The 17129-nt window shown below is 41.3% G+C and overlaps 1 protein-coding gene across 1 annotated transcript in view; it reads left to right on the top strand.

Moving 5' to 3' along the window:
- Positions 1–17129, top strand: part of slc12a5a (solute carrier family 12 member 5a) — a 110817-nt gene that overhangs the window by 61192 nt on the left and 32496 nt on the right. The window contains exon 4 of the mRNA XM_053637086.1: positions 12159–12305. Within this exon, the coding sequence (XP_053493061.1) occupies positions 12159–12305 (147 nt within the window). The remainder of the gene's footprint in view (positions 1–12158; positions 12306–17129) is intronic.

Genomic DNA, 17129 nt, shown 5'->3' with positions numbered 1-17129 from the left:
CTCAATCAACTCATTGCAATCTAGGAAATCACCTGGCCTGGACGGGTTTCCTGCCGAATTTTATAAGAAATTTCATGTTGTATTGGCCCCATTACTTCTGGCTGTATTCGAGGAATCCTTAGAACTAGGGACGCTGCCACAAACATTGAGACAAGCGTCTATTACTCTATTGCTCAAAGATGGGAAGGACCCGACATTATGTAATTCGTACAGACATATTAGCCTCCTCAATGTTGATGTCAAGATTTTAGCCAAACTTTTGGCCTCTCGTTTGGAGGGGGTTCTCACTAGCATTATTTCAGAGGAGCAAACCGGGTTTATAAAAGGACGGCATTCCTTTTCTAATATTCGTACTCTACTTAGCATTTTGTATTCAAAACAAAACAGCGCCTCATCTGAAGTGGTCATCTCGTAGGCATTTGATAGGATCGAATGGGAATATCTTTTTATGGTGCTAAGGAGGTTCGGCTTTGGGGATGGACTGATATCATGGATCCGTTTATTATATGTGGAACCGCAGGCTTCCATATATACCAACGATGCTAAATCTGACTATTTTACTCTGTCACGGGGTACGCGCCAGGGATGTCCTCTGTCTCCCTTACTTTTTGCCATAGCAGTTGAGCCTCTCTCGATGGCGCTTAGAACTCTTCCTGTATTTCAGGGTATAATTCACAAAGGAATTGAACATAAACTAGCCCTATATGCTGACGACTTACTACTTTATGTTACAGATCCGATTGCATCTAGTCCTGAGATAATACGCATATTAAATGACTTTGGGAAATTTTCCGGGTATAAACTGAACCTACAGAAGAGTGAATGCTTACCCATAAACCAATCTGGCCAAAAAATAAAACAGACTGAAATACCTTTTCATTTGGAGGACTCAAAATTCAAATATCTCGGAGTTAATGTCACCCATTCTTATTCTGCGTTAATGGCGGCGAATTTTACACCCTTAATTTCATACATGAAGTCGGCCTTCCAAAGATGGGCAGCTCTACCATTATCCCCTCTTGGTAGAATAAACACAGTAAAAATGAATATTCTTCCAAAATTCTTCTACCTTTTCCAGTCCATCCCTTTGTTTTTACCCAAATCTTTCTTCAAGAATATAGACCAATTAATCTCCTCTTTTGTATGGGCAGGGAAAACTCCCAGGGTTTCCAAATTTTCACTTCAGAGGAGTCGACTAAGTGGCGGCCTCTCCTTGCCCAATTTCATGTATTATTATTGGGCGGCTAATATTCAGAAACTGGTGCTCTGGGTGCAGGCCCCCTCTCTTCCATGGTGCCACTTAGAAGCGAAGTCTTGTACTTCAACCTCCCTCCCTGCTATGGTGTTCTCCTCCCTTCCTATAGCCCTTTCACAATACACGGATAATCCAATAGTATGTACCTCTCTAAAAATTTTCTATCAGTTTCGCCGTCATTTTAAATCCATCTCGGCCTCAACCATGGCACCTATATGTAATAGCCACCTCTTTCCCCCTCCTTTATGGATTCCACGTTCTCTTTGTGGGAAAAGAAGGGTGTGAATCTTTTCATTAATAATGTGTTTGCAAACTTTTCTGAATTATCCTCGTCATTCAGCCTGCCTCCGTCTCACCTATTCCGTTTCTTTCAAGTTAGGCATTGTGTCTCCTCCCTATTCGCTGGTTTTCCCTCCTTACCTACAAAGTCTGCATGTTCAAGCTGAATCCTAATAAGGGTGGCATTATTTCACGGATATATGCAACAATCTGGTCACAGGACAATTCTTACAATATCAAAACCATTAGTGCTTGGGAAGAGGAATTGGGCCTGGAGCTTGAGGATGATTACTGGGGCAGAGCGTTAGATAATATACGTACCACCACGTCCTGTGCTAGACTTAGTTTCATACAATTTAAAGTGGTCCATAGAGCTCACCTCTCTAGGAGTAAACTGTCTAAAATATATCCCAATGTTCCTGACGTGTGAAAAATTAAAACTTTCGCCCTGTAACCTCAGTCATATGTTTGCACTTTGTCCCAAATTGCAGAACTTTTGGAACTCTTTCTTCAAAACTATGTCCGACGTTTTTAAAATCAAATTAGATGTCTGTCCTTTAATTGCCATCTTTGGTGTTCCATCTCAGTGTCAACCTCTGAACCATAAACAAGCTAGTGTTGTGGCCTTTGCATCGTTACTTGCTCGGCACAGAATATTGTTGTCTTGGACCTCTCCACAACCCCCCTCTATATCAGTCTGGCTTAAGGATTTAATCTTCTTTTTAAAACTTGAAAAAATCAAGTACAACATCAGAGGCAGGGGTGACTCATTTTTGGTAAAATGGGCACAATTTATTACCTACTTCAATGATGTACGCACCCTGGTGGTGGATTGAGGAGAGGTGGACTGTAATTCCTGATCATCTTACCCCCTTTTTTTGTTGTTGTTGTTTTGGGTTTTTATGTTTGTTAGTTTTTTGTTTTTTGTTTGTTTGTTTGTGTTTGTTTGTTTTTTTGTGTGTTTTTTTTTCTTTGGTTGTTTGTTTATTGTTTTTTTGTTTCCCCCTTTCTTTTGGTTTTGGCTGTGGTTGTTTGTTGGGGTTGTTGGGTGGGGTGTTATGTAAATTTTCAATAAAAATTCTATGATCAAAAAAAAAAGTAAGTGAAAGGCCCTTAGAGTAAATTTAAATTATATAATGATAACAAAATGAAACATACAACTAAAGATTTATTCTGAAAATTGTTACTTGTCATTTTGCTCAAAGAATTAACCATATCAGCTAGGAAGCTTGTTTGCTAATAATTATTTACGTGTGCTATTATTCTTTGGGGGAATCAGAAATCAAAGTAAATGATTATTACTAGGAGATAACATGCCTAAACTATTATTCTTAAGACACACAAATTAAACTTCATTCATTAATCAGCAAAATAATTAACTTCATTTGAAGATTTGGATTTCATGACAAAGTGTGAAAGAAATAATATTGTATTTCTTAAATAATATTTAAAATATTTTTATTTAAAATATTAAATAGTATTAGAATTAGTATTAGTATTAAATAATAATATTCATAAACTGGTGTGATTGATTAACTTGTAAAATCCTCTTTTATGTTGATGGGGGTGGGGGAACCTGCATATTTCAGCAATTGATTTTTTTTCTTCTACAATATTGAACAACATCCAATTATAATCTAAAAATAATAATTGGGTGATATTCAGGCTATTCATAAACTGAACTAGAGCTTGTATTTCGTCTTAATGAGTTTGCAAAAGGGTAAATTGTAGTGTCACTGTGTAGATGAGTCCAATGCGAACTCTATCCCACACATCTGGACCCCACAGCTGGCCAGGTGGAGCCAGGCACCCTGGGTGACTGGGTGTCAGAGGCAGGGTGGCGCAGCAGAAGGGCGTGAGGGATTAAAAGGGAGAGCAGCTGGCGCTGGCAGCAGAGCGCCGATGGCACCTGAGTCCTCACAGCCAGGGTCCGTCGACATATATCCCAGGGGGCCGCTGGGCATCTGGTGTTGCTTTCTGTCACTGTATTACCTGAGTTCCTTGCAGCTCGGGAGCACCCCAGGAGAAAATATAATCACACATGTCTGTGTTCATACTCATACACATAGAAAAACATCCTCACACACAGAGAGGCTTGATTACACACCTGCGACAGCTACTGGAAAAATAAATTGAATGTGAGCTGGCTACAGTGGCTGCTATTCCCCAGACAAGCTCAGAAAAAAGAGTGACCTCTGCCAAGCGATGTTGATTCAGACATTCTCACCTGCCTGATACACCACCTGTTTGATAATGAGAACTCATTTCAGCCAGCGTGGTGGTGACAAAGCACAGCTTTTGGCTCGCTGGACCCATAATGATGCCAAATAGAGAAATGTTGCTAGAAGGATTCCGGATGAAAACATTACAAGAACCCTATTAGACGCTGCAAACAGTTTTTCTTCTCCTTTGGATAGTTGAGATCTGCAGTTCTTTAAGTTAAAGCTTTCAACATATTGGTATGACTGATTAAACAAATGCTACATATAAAAATATTTTGTGTGTAGGTTCATACAGCTTTATTGAATCTCTGTTTCACACTCTTCATCTGGTAGTCAATACTGTCTCAAATCACTGAATCCATATCAGATCAGATTTGATTTTCTGATGCTGTGCACTGCTGTATTTTATACTGTGAACACTGCCACAATATTCATGTAAACATCAGGGATGCATATGTGTATTTAAATTACAGCAATTATAGATAATGACAAACGATAAATGTGTAAAGGAAGATTTATGTTTTTTTTGCAAGTAATATATGATACAATATATAGTCCCCTCCAAAAGTATTGGAATAGGAAGGCTAATTCTGTTTTGGTTCATGAGCAGATCCATTCTTTCCCCACACTTTGGCCTTTCCATAATTTTGGTACAGGTTAATCTTAGTTGGATAAATTTTGTGGCTCATCTCTGTATTTCTTTTTGAATTCCAAACTGGCATTCTGATTTTTACTGCTGATGAGTGATTTGCAGGTTGTGGTATGGCCACAAGTCTGCACTTGAAGTCTTCTTCAAATGGTGGATCGCAATACCTTCACCCCTGCGCTGTGAAGGTTGTTGCTGATCAATATAACTGTTGTTCTGCACAGCTCTCACAATGTTTCTGTCATCAACTGCTATTGTTTTCCTTGACTGACCTGTTCCATGTCTAGTTGTACACCAGTGGTTTCTTTCTTTTTCAGGACATTCCAAATTGTTGTATTGGCTACACCCAATGCTTGTGCTAAGGTGCTGATAGATTTTCCCTCTTTTCTCAGCTTCAGAATGCCTTGCTTTTCTCCCATAGACAGCTGTCTGATCTTCATGTTGGTTTATCTTTTTATAGCAACTAATGCAGTCTTTACAGGCAAAAGCTAGGGCTGAAACCAAGAGTAGACATTCAGAGGTATTAATTCTTTAAACAATCAATTTAACCAGACACATCTGGGCAGCAAGTAACACCTATCCATTATCCACATGTTCCATTACTTTTGATCACTTTAAAAAATAGGTTGGTTCAACCAAAAGGTACCATGTTCTAAGTTGCTTAATGCATCTAGATGTAAATACCAGGAAATGAAAGCTGAAATTCTGATCTGTCATTTCATATTCATCTTTTTATATCAAACCCAAAAGTCTTCAATGTATAGTGAAAACAACAGAATTGGCCTTGCTGTTCCAATACTTTCAGAGGGGACTTTACATGGTTTGTACTGTAAATAGACTCACAAAAGCAATGGATTGCATTGGCAATATTAAATAAATGAATGTGACACAATTAATAAGTTTCACCATCCCTGTAAAGTACAGAGAAAAGGTTTTGTTTTGTTCTTTTTATCACAAGAGACATTATCTTAATCTTAGGCACTGCATAACTGAAACCAAATTTTATAAGAATAAAATTATTTATTACACTTATTTAAACTGAACTGTAGCAGTATCAGATTGTCAGATACACATAGGATTTGGATGCAAGTGCAGCTTTTATTGAACAAAACAGACAAATCCAAAGGGCAATTCAATATTTCAAGTCAATAGACAGGCAAAGCATTGGGCGATCAGCTGACAAAATTAAGTAGGCTATGAGGAATTCAATGAACAGGGTCGATACTGGAAAAGCATGCACAAAAACAAAGGGCTATGTAACGTCACTAGTGGAATGCTAGGAGCGAGACTTTGCAGATGATAACCAAAGATCTACTGAAAGTCCAGGTCATACATGGTTTGTATGCTAATCAGAACAGGCAGTTGTGATTAGAAGTCTGGGGAACTAGACATTATTTGAATTTCTTAGCACTTCCAAAGGTAATTGAAATATATCTACTGAAATAACGTGCTTTTGTAATCTAACAGAATAGCATTGCTTTTATGTATTACGTATGGTTTACTATTCATAAACTATTCCAACCACTTTAGAAAGCTAGAACCATTCACTACCTAAGAATCCTTGAGGAACCCATTTTTTTTCTAAGCATGCAGAGTGAAAGGTACATATACTGTGACCACTTCAAGCTTTAGTAGCAGTAGTAACATCTTATCAGTTGGAAATATTTCCCACAACCTTTCAGTTCATTGCCTGCTTTTAAGAAGTTAGCTATTTCCACACTCAGACTTCTCTAAGGTCACTGTAAACATGACTGTAATGTTGTTTACAACAACCGTGGTTCACTGGATGTTCTTTTCTCACCAATTATCCACAGTTGTAGACTTATAATAGACACCCAGTTATTGGATCGGTATGACAAATGAGCCACTACTGTCTGTATGCAAATTCTAACATTTGAACAATAAGAGTTGTGGTCATTTGTTTAATTCCTAAATGCTTGCTAATTGCATACAAACATCAACCACTTCCAGAAACATCCTCATCTTCATGAAAAAGAATTTGGAATGCTAGTTTTAAAATGTAAATTTAAAAATTAAATCGTACACAAAAGAGAAGCTGCAGTAAGTTCCTGCTTGGGTGTAAACAATTACCATTGCTGGTGCTCCAGTGGCACAAATAAAGGCTTTTATACTTACAATTTATTTTTATATTCACAGCGTACCCCATAAGAGTGCCTTGGACTTTGGAAGGTTGGTTAAAAATGTAATATATTTATTGTATATGAACCCCCGCTTCCTCTACACTGAAGGACACAGATGCCAAATTTAATTAGCATGTATCAGACATCAGGTAAACAGCATAAGATATTAGCATATAAAGAACGCAGACAAATATAGAGGACATTTTCTCTATGTTGTTGCTATGCAGAGCAGCGGAGAAGATTAAAGGAAATTAAACACAAGGATTGAGTTTGGAATTAGATAGCAGACAGGCAGTTTCCTGTGGAATTGTGAAAATTAAAGGCTTGAAATAGTACCTTACTAAAAATCATTGTATTAAGATCAGTAAAGTGTTAAAATCCATCTATTTATTAAATAACTATATATATACTCAGCGATCATTTTATTAGGAACACCTGTACACCTGCACATTCATGCAATTATCCAGTCAGCCAATCATGTGGCAGCAGCACAATGCATCAAATCATGCAGATACAGTTCAAGAGCTTCAGTTAATGTTCACATCCAACATCAGAACGAGGAGAAAGTGTGATCTCTGTGACTTTGACTGCAGCATGGTTGTTTGTGCCAGATAGGCTGCCTTGAGTATTTCAGAAATTGCTGATCTCCTGGGATTTTCACATACAGCAGTCTCTACAGTTTACACAGAATCGTGTGAAAAACAAAAAACACTACTCTGTGGGTGGAAATGCCTTGTTGATGAGAGAGATCAGAGGAGAATGTTCAAACTGGTTACAGCTTGCAGGAAGTCTTCATTAATTTAAATAATCACTATTTACAACCATGGTAAGCAGAAATGCATCTCAGATTGCACAATATGTTGAACCTTGAGTTTGATTGGTAAATGAAAGGTTCTAGGTTCTATTATGTCAGCTGACAATAGTCTACAGTACAGTCTGCACAGGCCCACTTAAATTGTACAGTTGAAGACCAGGTGATGTACGGCTCTTTAATTGTATCTGCATTATTTTATACATTGCACTCCTGCCACATGATTGGCTGACTGAATAATTACATGAGTGAGTAAGCGTTTAAGGTGTTCTGTGGTCAGTGAGTGCACTTGTAGATAGGATATTGGCTTGTCGACTATAGTGACTGAGAAGCTTTACAAGATAAAGTGGAAAATACTATGTAAATAACATTCAAACTGAAATTGTTTTCATAATGAGACAGATGCATATATGAGTCCCAGTTTTACAGCACCTCATTTTTTAAAATGATGTTATATCTGTCCAGACATCATTTCTGCCTTAGATTACATTTATAGCCAGAATCAATCATGCCATATGGGATTCTGTTTTTGCATAAATTGCATTCAAATAAGAGACATTATGTGCATATTTGCTTCAGGATAATTACATTAAAAGTCTTGTTTCTTGGTCTGCCATCTGCTTCGTTCACTTATCTATGTGTATGAGTGCGTAAGTAAATGAAGACTTAACCAGCGTGAAATGTCGTAATCTGAGCCTGTTATTGAGGTTCGGAGTTAAGACAGGCAGCCTCCTGATGTGTAAAACTATACTTTCACCTTCACCAACATAATATTTCACACATGTCATTTGGTAACATGTATTCTGTACTTGTATTTGTCCTTGAGAATTTAGTTTAATGAAAAGAAGATAAATCAATGTATTTATTCACCAGTAGGACAAACTCTCTCAAATTGACCTTCATTCATGATGTTCACAATGTATCATTAATTATAAACTGTTCTCTGTGAGAGAGAGAGAGAGAGAGAGAGAGAGAATGCCTAAACCACATGTCTTAAATGCTTAAAAAAATCTGTATTCATATTTAAAAGACAGTGGGCATGGCCTAAACCTGTTTTTTTTATTAAATATGAAACCCATGCCCTACTATGCGAAACCTATGTGAAGCTACTATGCCCATGGGAAACACTGGAAAATACTGAAAATGCTAACAATTATTTTTGTGTTCTCCCTGTGGGTGCTGGTTGGCTCTATGTTGACTCTTGTTGTTTGCTGTCTTTTTGTATTTTACAAGAAGTCTACATTACTCAAGTCAAGTCAACTTTATTTATAAAACACATTTTAAACACCACAAGGGCTACCAAAGTGCTGTAGGCTGCACCTATGGATTTGGTAGCTAGAATCCTGGCTCTACCCTGTGTGCACAGAGTTTTCATGTTCCCTCCGTTCTTTGGGGGTTTCCTCCACCTGCTCTGGTTTCCTCCCCCAGTCCAAAGACATGCATTGTAGTCTGATTGACATTTCCAAATTGTCTGTAGTGTGTGACTGTGTGTGCGATTGGCACCCCATCCAAGGTATCCCCCGCCTTGTGCCCCAAGTTGGCACCCCATTCAGGGTGTCCAGGGTGCCCCCGCCTTGTGCCCCAGGTTCCCTGTAATAGACTCCAGGCTCCATGCAACCCTGTGTAGGATAAGTGGCACAGAAAATGGATGGATGGAATAATAACAAATAATTATACATTTACATTTACATTTATTCACTTAGCAGACGCTTTTATCCAAAGCGATTTACAAATGAGAAAGATACAAGCAAAGCGATATATCAAGCAGAGAACAATACAAGTAGTGCTACCATACAAGATCCATTAATTGAATTCCAGAAGAAGCAAAGTGCAGAGTAGAGGTGTAAGTGCAATTTTTTTTATTATTATTATTTATTTTTTATTATGAGTTGGTTAGGAGTTCATGGAAGAGGTGGGTCTTTAGCTGTTTTTTGAAGATGGTGAGAGATTCTGTGGTCTGGATTGAGATTGGAAGTGCATTCCACCACTGAGGAACAGTTAGTGTGAAGGTTCTGGAAAGGGACCTTGCGCCACGCTGAGTTGGAACTGCTAAACGTCGGTCGCTAATCGATCGCAGATTGCGAGAGGGAACGTAGGCCTTCAGGAGAGAGTTGAGGTAGGAGGGTGCTGTTCCTGACAAGGTCTTGTAGGTGAGCATCAAGGCCTTGAACTTGATGCGGGCAGCTACAGGAAGCCAGTGGAGGGAGATGAAGAGGGGTGTGACATGGGTTCTCTTGGGCTGGTTGAAGACGAGGCGCGCTGCAGCATTCTGAATCATCTCAAGGGGTTTGATGGAGCTGGCTGGGAGGCCTGAAAGCAGTGAGTTGCAGTAGTCCAGTTTAGAGATAACAAGAGACTGGACTAGTATCTGTGTAGCCTGTTCGGTGATGTAGGGTCAGATTTTCTTGATGTAAATGATGAACCTACAGGACCTTGCAGTTGCTGAGATATGGTCTGTAAAGGTCAAGCCATCATCAAGAATCACCCCAAGGTTCCTGGCCGTCCTGGTTGGCATGAGTGTGAGTGAGCTGAGCTGTACATTGCGGTTGTGGTTGATTGAGGGACAGGCTGGGATCACGAGAAGCTCAGATTTTGCCAGGTTAAGCTTAAGATGGTTTTCCTTCATCCAGACCAAGATGTCCGAAAGGCAAGCAGAGATGCGTGCAGAGACGGATGGATCGTCAGGCTGGAAGGACAAATGGAGCTGGGTGTCATCAGCATAGCAATGATATGAGAAGCCATGAGACTCAATCACCTGCAATAGAGATGTAGTGTAGATAGAAAAGAGGAGTGGACCCAGAACTGACCCCTTTGGAACGCCAGTTGTGAGTTGCTGAGTTTCAGAAATACCTCCCCTCCATGATACCTTGAAGGATCTGTCAGAGAGATAGGATTCCACCCAGCGCAGAACCGTTCCAGTGATGCCCAGGCTGGAGAGAGTTGACATGAGGATCTGATGGTTCACAGTGTCGAAAGCAGCAGAGAGGTCAAGTAGGATGAGGACAGATGATCTAGAGGTTGCTCTTGCTAGTCATAAGGCTTCAGTGATGGAAAGCAGAGCAGTCTCCGTGGAGTGGTTGCTCTTGAAGCCAGACTGCTTGGTGTCCAGGAGATTGTTCTGTGTGAGAAAATTAGAGAGTTGATTAAAAATGGCTCTTTCAAGAGTTTTGGAAAGAAAAGGGAGGAGGGAAACAGGTCTGTAGTTGTCAAATATAGCAGGGTTGAGTGATGGTTTTTTAAGCAGTGGGGTAACCCAGGCTTGCTTAAATGAGGTAGGGTATGTGCCAGTAGAGAGCGATGTGTTAAAGATGTGTGTGAGTGCAGGTAATAGTGTGGGAGAGATGGACTGAAGAAGGTGAGAAGGGATAGGGTCAAGAGGACAGGTTGTGGGATGGCTAGAGAGGAGGAGTTTAGAGACATCAGTCTCTGAGAGGGGAAAGAAGGAAGTCAGTTGGGAGTTACACGGAGGAGGAGTCGGTCTATGCATGTCTGGGGTTGAGAACTGGTTCAAGATTGATGTAACCTTGTTGGTAAAGAAAGTGGCAAAGTCATCTGCAGTGAGAGAAGTAGGGGGAGGGGGAGGAGGGGGACAGAGTAGAGAGGAAAAGGTTTTGAAAAGAATGCGGGTGTTGGGAGAGCTACCAATCTTCTCTTGGTAGAATGTGGCTTTAGCAATGGAGATGCTACTGGAAAAAGAAGAGAGAAGTGTCTGGTAATTGGTTAGGTCAATTGGGTTGTTTGATTTGCGCCATTTCCTTTCAGATGCTCTTAGTTTGGCCCGGTTGTTACGCAGAGCTTCTGAGAGCCAAGGACTAGAGGGTGATGTCCGAGCAGGTTTGGAGGTTAGGGGGCATATGCTGTCAAGAGAAGATGTTAGGGTGGAACATAGCATGTCGGTTGCGGTGTTTAAGTCAAGTGAGGAAAGGTGGCTGTCAGAGGGAAGTAAGGTTGTGACAACAGAGGAGAAATGTGAGGGGGAAAGGGAGCGAAGATTGCAACGAAAAGAGATAGAGGGAGGAGACAGTGATGGTGGTGAGGGGAGAGAAATAGAGAACTGGATAAAGAAATGGTCAGAGGTGTGGAGAGGAGTAATGAGAAGATTATGTGTGGTGCAATTACGTGTGAGGATTAGGTCAAGCTGTTTGCCGGCTTTGTGGGTTGCTGGTGTGGTGAACTGCTTGAGGTCGAATGTGGGAAGGAGAGCAAGAAAGTCAGCTGCATGTGGTTTGTCTAGATGAATGTTGAAATCACCAAGGACCAGAAGAGGAGTTCCATCATCTGGGATGGTGGACAGTAGCATGTCAAATTCATCGATGAACTTCCCCAGTTGACCTGGGGGATGGTAAACAAGAAAGTGCATTTTGGCAGGGTCAGTGACTGTAACAGCATGAAATTCAAAGGAAGTGTATGAGCAAGAGGGAGAAAGACAGGTAAATTTCCATGTTTTGGAGAGAAGCAAACCTGTACCACCCCCTCGTCTGTTGGGGCGTTATACAGGGATAAAACTGAATAAAATTAACTAACACAGTAAGACAAGATCTTACTGGGACATTAATATGTGTAACTAATGCTATTAACTGACAATATGAAAATATGAAAAACTAGATGAGAACTCAGTTTTGAAAGTGTCAGTATTACAATGTTATATATATTGTGTACTGTATATACTTTGCAATTGAAAATGTAAAAAAAAAAAAATCCTGAGTTCTTACAACATGATATTTTCAGTTATGTACATTTGTACATTTTACTTATAATTTGTCTGAATGTGTGTTTGTGTGTGTATATGTGTGTGTATTCACAGGCTCCACGGATGGGCACGCTGATGGGAGTATATTTCCCCTGTCTGCAGAATATTCTAGGTGTGATCCTGTTTTTGAGGATGACCTGGATGGTGGGAATTGGAGGCGTCATTGAGGCCTTCATCATCGTCCTTATGTGCTGTTCCACGGTAAGTCAGTCACGATCGCACACAACCTAACATGTACACATCTCTCATTCTCTGCATACAGATGCTCTCATCTTCTATTGTTCTCTTGAAAAATAGCTCTCAGAAGGCATGATTTACTTTGCATTTTAGGGTGCTCTCACACCTACATTTTTTTTTTTATTTTGCACCCAGCTGCTTTTGCCTTTTTTGTTTGGCTTGTGTGAACATGTGATTGAAACTCAGTGTAAAAGAAAATCATCCACACTGACACCCAAATCTTTGGCAGCCCTCAAGGACTAGGCTGTAGACTCAGTTATAAGAAAGTGATCCTTGAGGGGTTTTTTATGTTTTTAGCTTAACCTTGGAACTAAACCCAAAGTAAAATGGAACTCATCATCCACTGAGGTTAACCCAGAAAATTCATATGAACGTTTTACCTTGAATCTGTATTGTAATTGGCCAGAATTGAGTTTGAAATAAGGGTTTGTTTGCTTTTTACCCGGAAATCTCCATGACCTAAGTTTTCACAATTTGAATTTTTTGCATCCACATGAATGTAAGGTGTAAAAAGTTCTACTGCATAAATTTTTCAACCCTGGATTCTCATTACTTTTATCTGTAAGAGGTGAATTCAGAACCAATATGTTAAAATGTCAAAGATTTCCATTAAAATATATAGGGGGGGGGGGCATGGTGGCTTAATGATTAGCAAGTTTTCCTCGCACCTCCAGAGTTGGGGATTCAATTCCTAACTCCACCCTGTGGGGTAGTTTTCATGTTCTCCCTGTGTTTCGGGGGTTTCCTCTTGGCCCGCCGGATCCCTCCCCCAGTTCAGAGAAATTCGTTTTAGGCTGATCGGCATTTTCCAATTGTCTGTAGTGTCTTGAATGGGTGTGTGAATGTGTGTGTGATTGTGCCCTGCCATGGGTTGGCACTTTGTCCAGGGTGCTCCGAGTTCCCTGGGATAGGCTCCAGGCTTCCCATGACCCTGTGTAGGATAAGTGGTATGGAAAATGGATGGATGGATGGGTGGATGGATATACAGTCAGTTCCATCAATATTTAGTCATTGATATTATTATGATATTATTATTTTACCTCTCTATAACAGTATATTGGAATGGAAATTAAATAATGAATATGAGCTCAAAGTGCAGACTTTTAGCTTTAAGTAACACCCCCACCCCTTTTTTGGAGGCCAAAGGTACTTGGATACTACCATAATCATAAATGAAATTGTCATTTTTAATCTTTTTGTCTAATGTCTGGAACCAGCAGACATCACCAGACTCTGATTTTCTTCTCTGGCGTTGCTCTGCCCAGCCTTAACTCTAACTTTGTCAATGTCCAAATATTTATGGACCTGACTGTATAATATCACTGTTCATGTTTTTCTCAAGCATAATAAATGTTGGGACGCATGGTGGCACAGCGGGTAGCATTGCCACCTCACAGCTCGATAGCCATTGGTTTGATCCTGAGCCTGGGTTACTGTCTGTGTGGCGTTTTGCATGTTCTCCGTGTTCTAATCGGCTTCCTCCAGGTTTGCTGATGTCCTTCCACTGTACAAAACTTTCAGGTAGGCAAATTGGCTACACTAAACTGCACATCGATGTGAATGAGTGTGTGAATTTGTGTGAATGGTGAATTCTCCCACCTTGCACCCAATGTTCCTGAGATTAAGAAAGTGGTTACTGAAGATTCGTGAATCATAAAGGTTCCAGTAGTTCTCATTAAATTTAATAGAAATCAGCTGTATTTTTATTTCCACGTTATATTTTCTTTATTTTCACCAAAGTATAAAAAAAAGTTTCAGAGAAATCTCATCTCTTATATTTCATATTATCCTCTTCAAATATGCAGTAGCACTGATGAACCATTTTCTCTGGTTTGAAATGAAAAAGATAAAAGGAGCTATTTGGGTGTTCTCCTCCTCCACTGACATCCCACCAGTGCTCACTTGGCAGCCACTGAGACGCAGCTCCAGTTCTTCAAGGACTGGGCTGAATACCTGTCAGACACCAACAATGGGGTGCCTGAGCACAGCTGATATTAGTGTAATTTGAGGAGAATTTTTAGTCAAATGAGCCATATTAAGCAGAGGAACTGTCGGTTCTCAAACAGGAGATATCATTTCAACCTTTGAAGCAATTGTTTGATTTTTTTTCTTTTCTTTTTTTAACCCTGCAATACATGGGGCCTGTTTTCTGTTTAAAGACAATCAGGATGTGTTGTACTCATGCTTCTATGTGATGTCATCCCTCCTGAGTTGCATCAAAAATGCTAGTTACAGAGATAACTGTGGTTTTGTGAATGCTGGATGACTGCCAGAGGCAGTGCTTAAGCAATAATGCATCATCGCAGTGGTAGCTAAATAGGTCAAGAGAATATACCAACAAAGTCACGTGGTGACATAGGCTTAGCTTCGAGGATAATAACCACATTAGTTCAGCATTCAGCCTCGGTACGCCTTTCTCGCGTGTTCTGAGTGACAAGGAACTCTGGTGGTCATCTGGAATTCACAGAACCACGGTTACCTCTGTAACTATCATTCTGTTTCATTCCTCCTGACTGTCAGAACCAGTGCTTAAGCACTAATGGATGACTCCTACCAACATAGTCATGAGGAATGCCACTCAGCAAAAAAAGACCGTCAAGGTTTCCCATGAAGAACCGCTGAACTCACAGCATGTGTGGCAGCCACACTGACCTAATAGAAGTGTGCAAAGGTACAAGGAGAAGCCCAGGTGGCAGCCGTACAGATCTTTGCCATGAAGACTCCCCTAAAGGCAGCCCAAGATGTAGATACAGCCTTAGCAGTGTGGCAGGAGATACCTTCTTGCAGGGGCCTTTGAGCTGTTTGGTATGCCAGAGTGATCACTTCCACAATCCAGTTCAACAGTCTTTGCTATGACACAGCACTTCCTTTCTGCACACCACCATAGCAGACAAAGTCTTGATCAGTTTGCCTCAGACTGACAGTAGTGTCCATGTAACACCTTAGGGCCCGCACAGAACACAAGAGGAAATCCCTAAACCCGGTTGCTTCAGACGAGCCTTGAAATGCAGCCAGATTAATGGACTGATTTGCAAATTGAGGAAACAGCACCTTAGAAAGAAAAGACAGATTTGGCCAAAGCACCACACCAGAATCCTCTGGCAACCAACGCATGCATAATTCACTAACCGTCAATGCGTGTAACTCACTAACACTAACAGTGGAAGCAATGGCTAATAGAAAGGCAGTCTTCAGAGGCAACCACTTAAGATCAGAAGACTGCTAGTACTCGAATGTTGGCAAATATAGAAAGCACAAGCGGTAAATCCCACACTTAAGCACCTCGCACCTTTCAAAAAACTGCTCACCAAGGTATGGGAACCAAGGGAAGAGCCATCAACAGATACATGATATGCAGAAATGGCCGCGACATATACTTTCAATGTGAAAGCAGCTCTGCCTGCATCCAAAAGACTCAACACTCCTGGAATCTCACAGCATGGAGGATCTAACTTGCGATCCCTGCACCATGAAGAGAAAATATCCCGATGTGCAGCATAGAGCTGATGTGTGGATGCAGTTCTAGTGCTAATGACAGTATGAACAACATCAGGTTCACATTTAGCTAGAAGACAGTTGGACCCAGAGGCCAAATCTAGAGCTGCAGCCAGGCTGGATCTGGGTGCCAGACCCTGCCGTCCATCTGTGACAACAGATCCTTCCGGAACAGAAGCTGCCATGGTCTGCCCACCAACAGTCTGAGAAGTATGGGAAACCAAGGTCTGGCTGGCCATCCCCGTAGCACCCTGTGGTTGCACTGGGAGATCCTGTGTAGAGTCTCCCACAACAATGGAATAGGAGGGAATGCAGAAAGTAGGCATGTCGGCCATTTGTGCATTCAGTCCCACTGGGCTGGACATCTCCATTCTCATGAACCACAACTGACAGTGAGTGGTAGCTCGTGATACAAAAAGATCCACTTCTGCTTCGCCAAACTGATGTCATATGATCTGCACCACTTCCGGGTGAAGCCTCCATTCTCCTGAATGCAGAAGGTCCCTTGAGAGAGCATCTGCTACCTGGTTTTTGGACCCAGGGAGGTGCACCACCCTCAGGGATGCTAGTCGGGGAAGAGACCAGGTGAGAATTCTGTGAGTGAGACGCAAGGACTTGAGCGACATTGTGCCACCCTGATGGGCTAAGAAAACCGCTCGTAACTCCAGGAGCTTGATGTGGTCCGAGGACTGATCTGGAGACCAACGGCCGCACACACCTCACCCAACAAGGGAAGCCGTGGTCGTGACCACCTCCTGGCGAGAAAGAATGACCCCTAGTGTACACCCACCATTAAGAACTCTCAGCAATTTCATTGTCAATGCATGGACACAACAGCTGCACTCATGCACCTTGTGAAGACACGAGGGGCCAGGGACAGACCGAATGGAAGGACCTTGAACTGGTAAGCTTGGATTTTTAAACTGAAACATAGGAACTTTCTGTGTTGAGGTGTGATCGGAATGTGTGCATCCTTCATGTTGACACTCATAAACAAATCCCACATCATGACAGACCGAAGAACGTCGGCTGTGTGTAACATTCAAAAATGGAAAATGGCGTAGACCCCCTGGCTGCTGCCGATGAGGAGGTTGGAAACCTCTAGGATCCCTTGTTCCCCAGTGCCCCTGTGAGCTCTGAGGTTGTAGAGTATGATGCTGGTGGAAGCGATGATCTTGTGTCATATAACGACAGCGAGCTTGTGGTGGCACTTTGAAGGCAGTATTGCACTGCACCTGTGTCAGCTGGTGAGTAGCCTTAGATAATTTCACCTGCTTTTCCAGCAGCTCCGTA

The sequence above is a fragment of the Ictalurus furcatus genome, chromosome 11, assembly GCF_023375685.1.
Source record: "Ictalurus furcatus strain D&B chromosome 11, Billie_1.0, whole genome shotgun sequence".
Taxonomy (NCBI): Eukaryota; Metazoa; Chordata; class Actinopteri; order Siluriformes; family Ictaluridae; genus Ictalurus; species Ictalurus furcatus.
The sequence above is the reverse complement of the archived record's forward strand: the minus strand, read 5'-3'. Positions and strand labels throughout refer to the sequence as shown.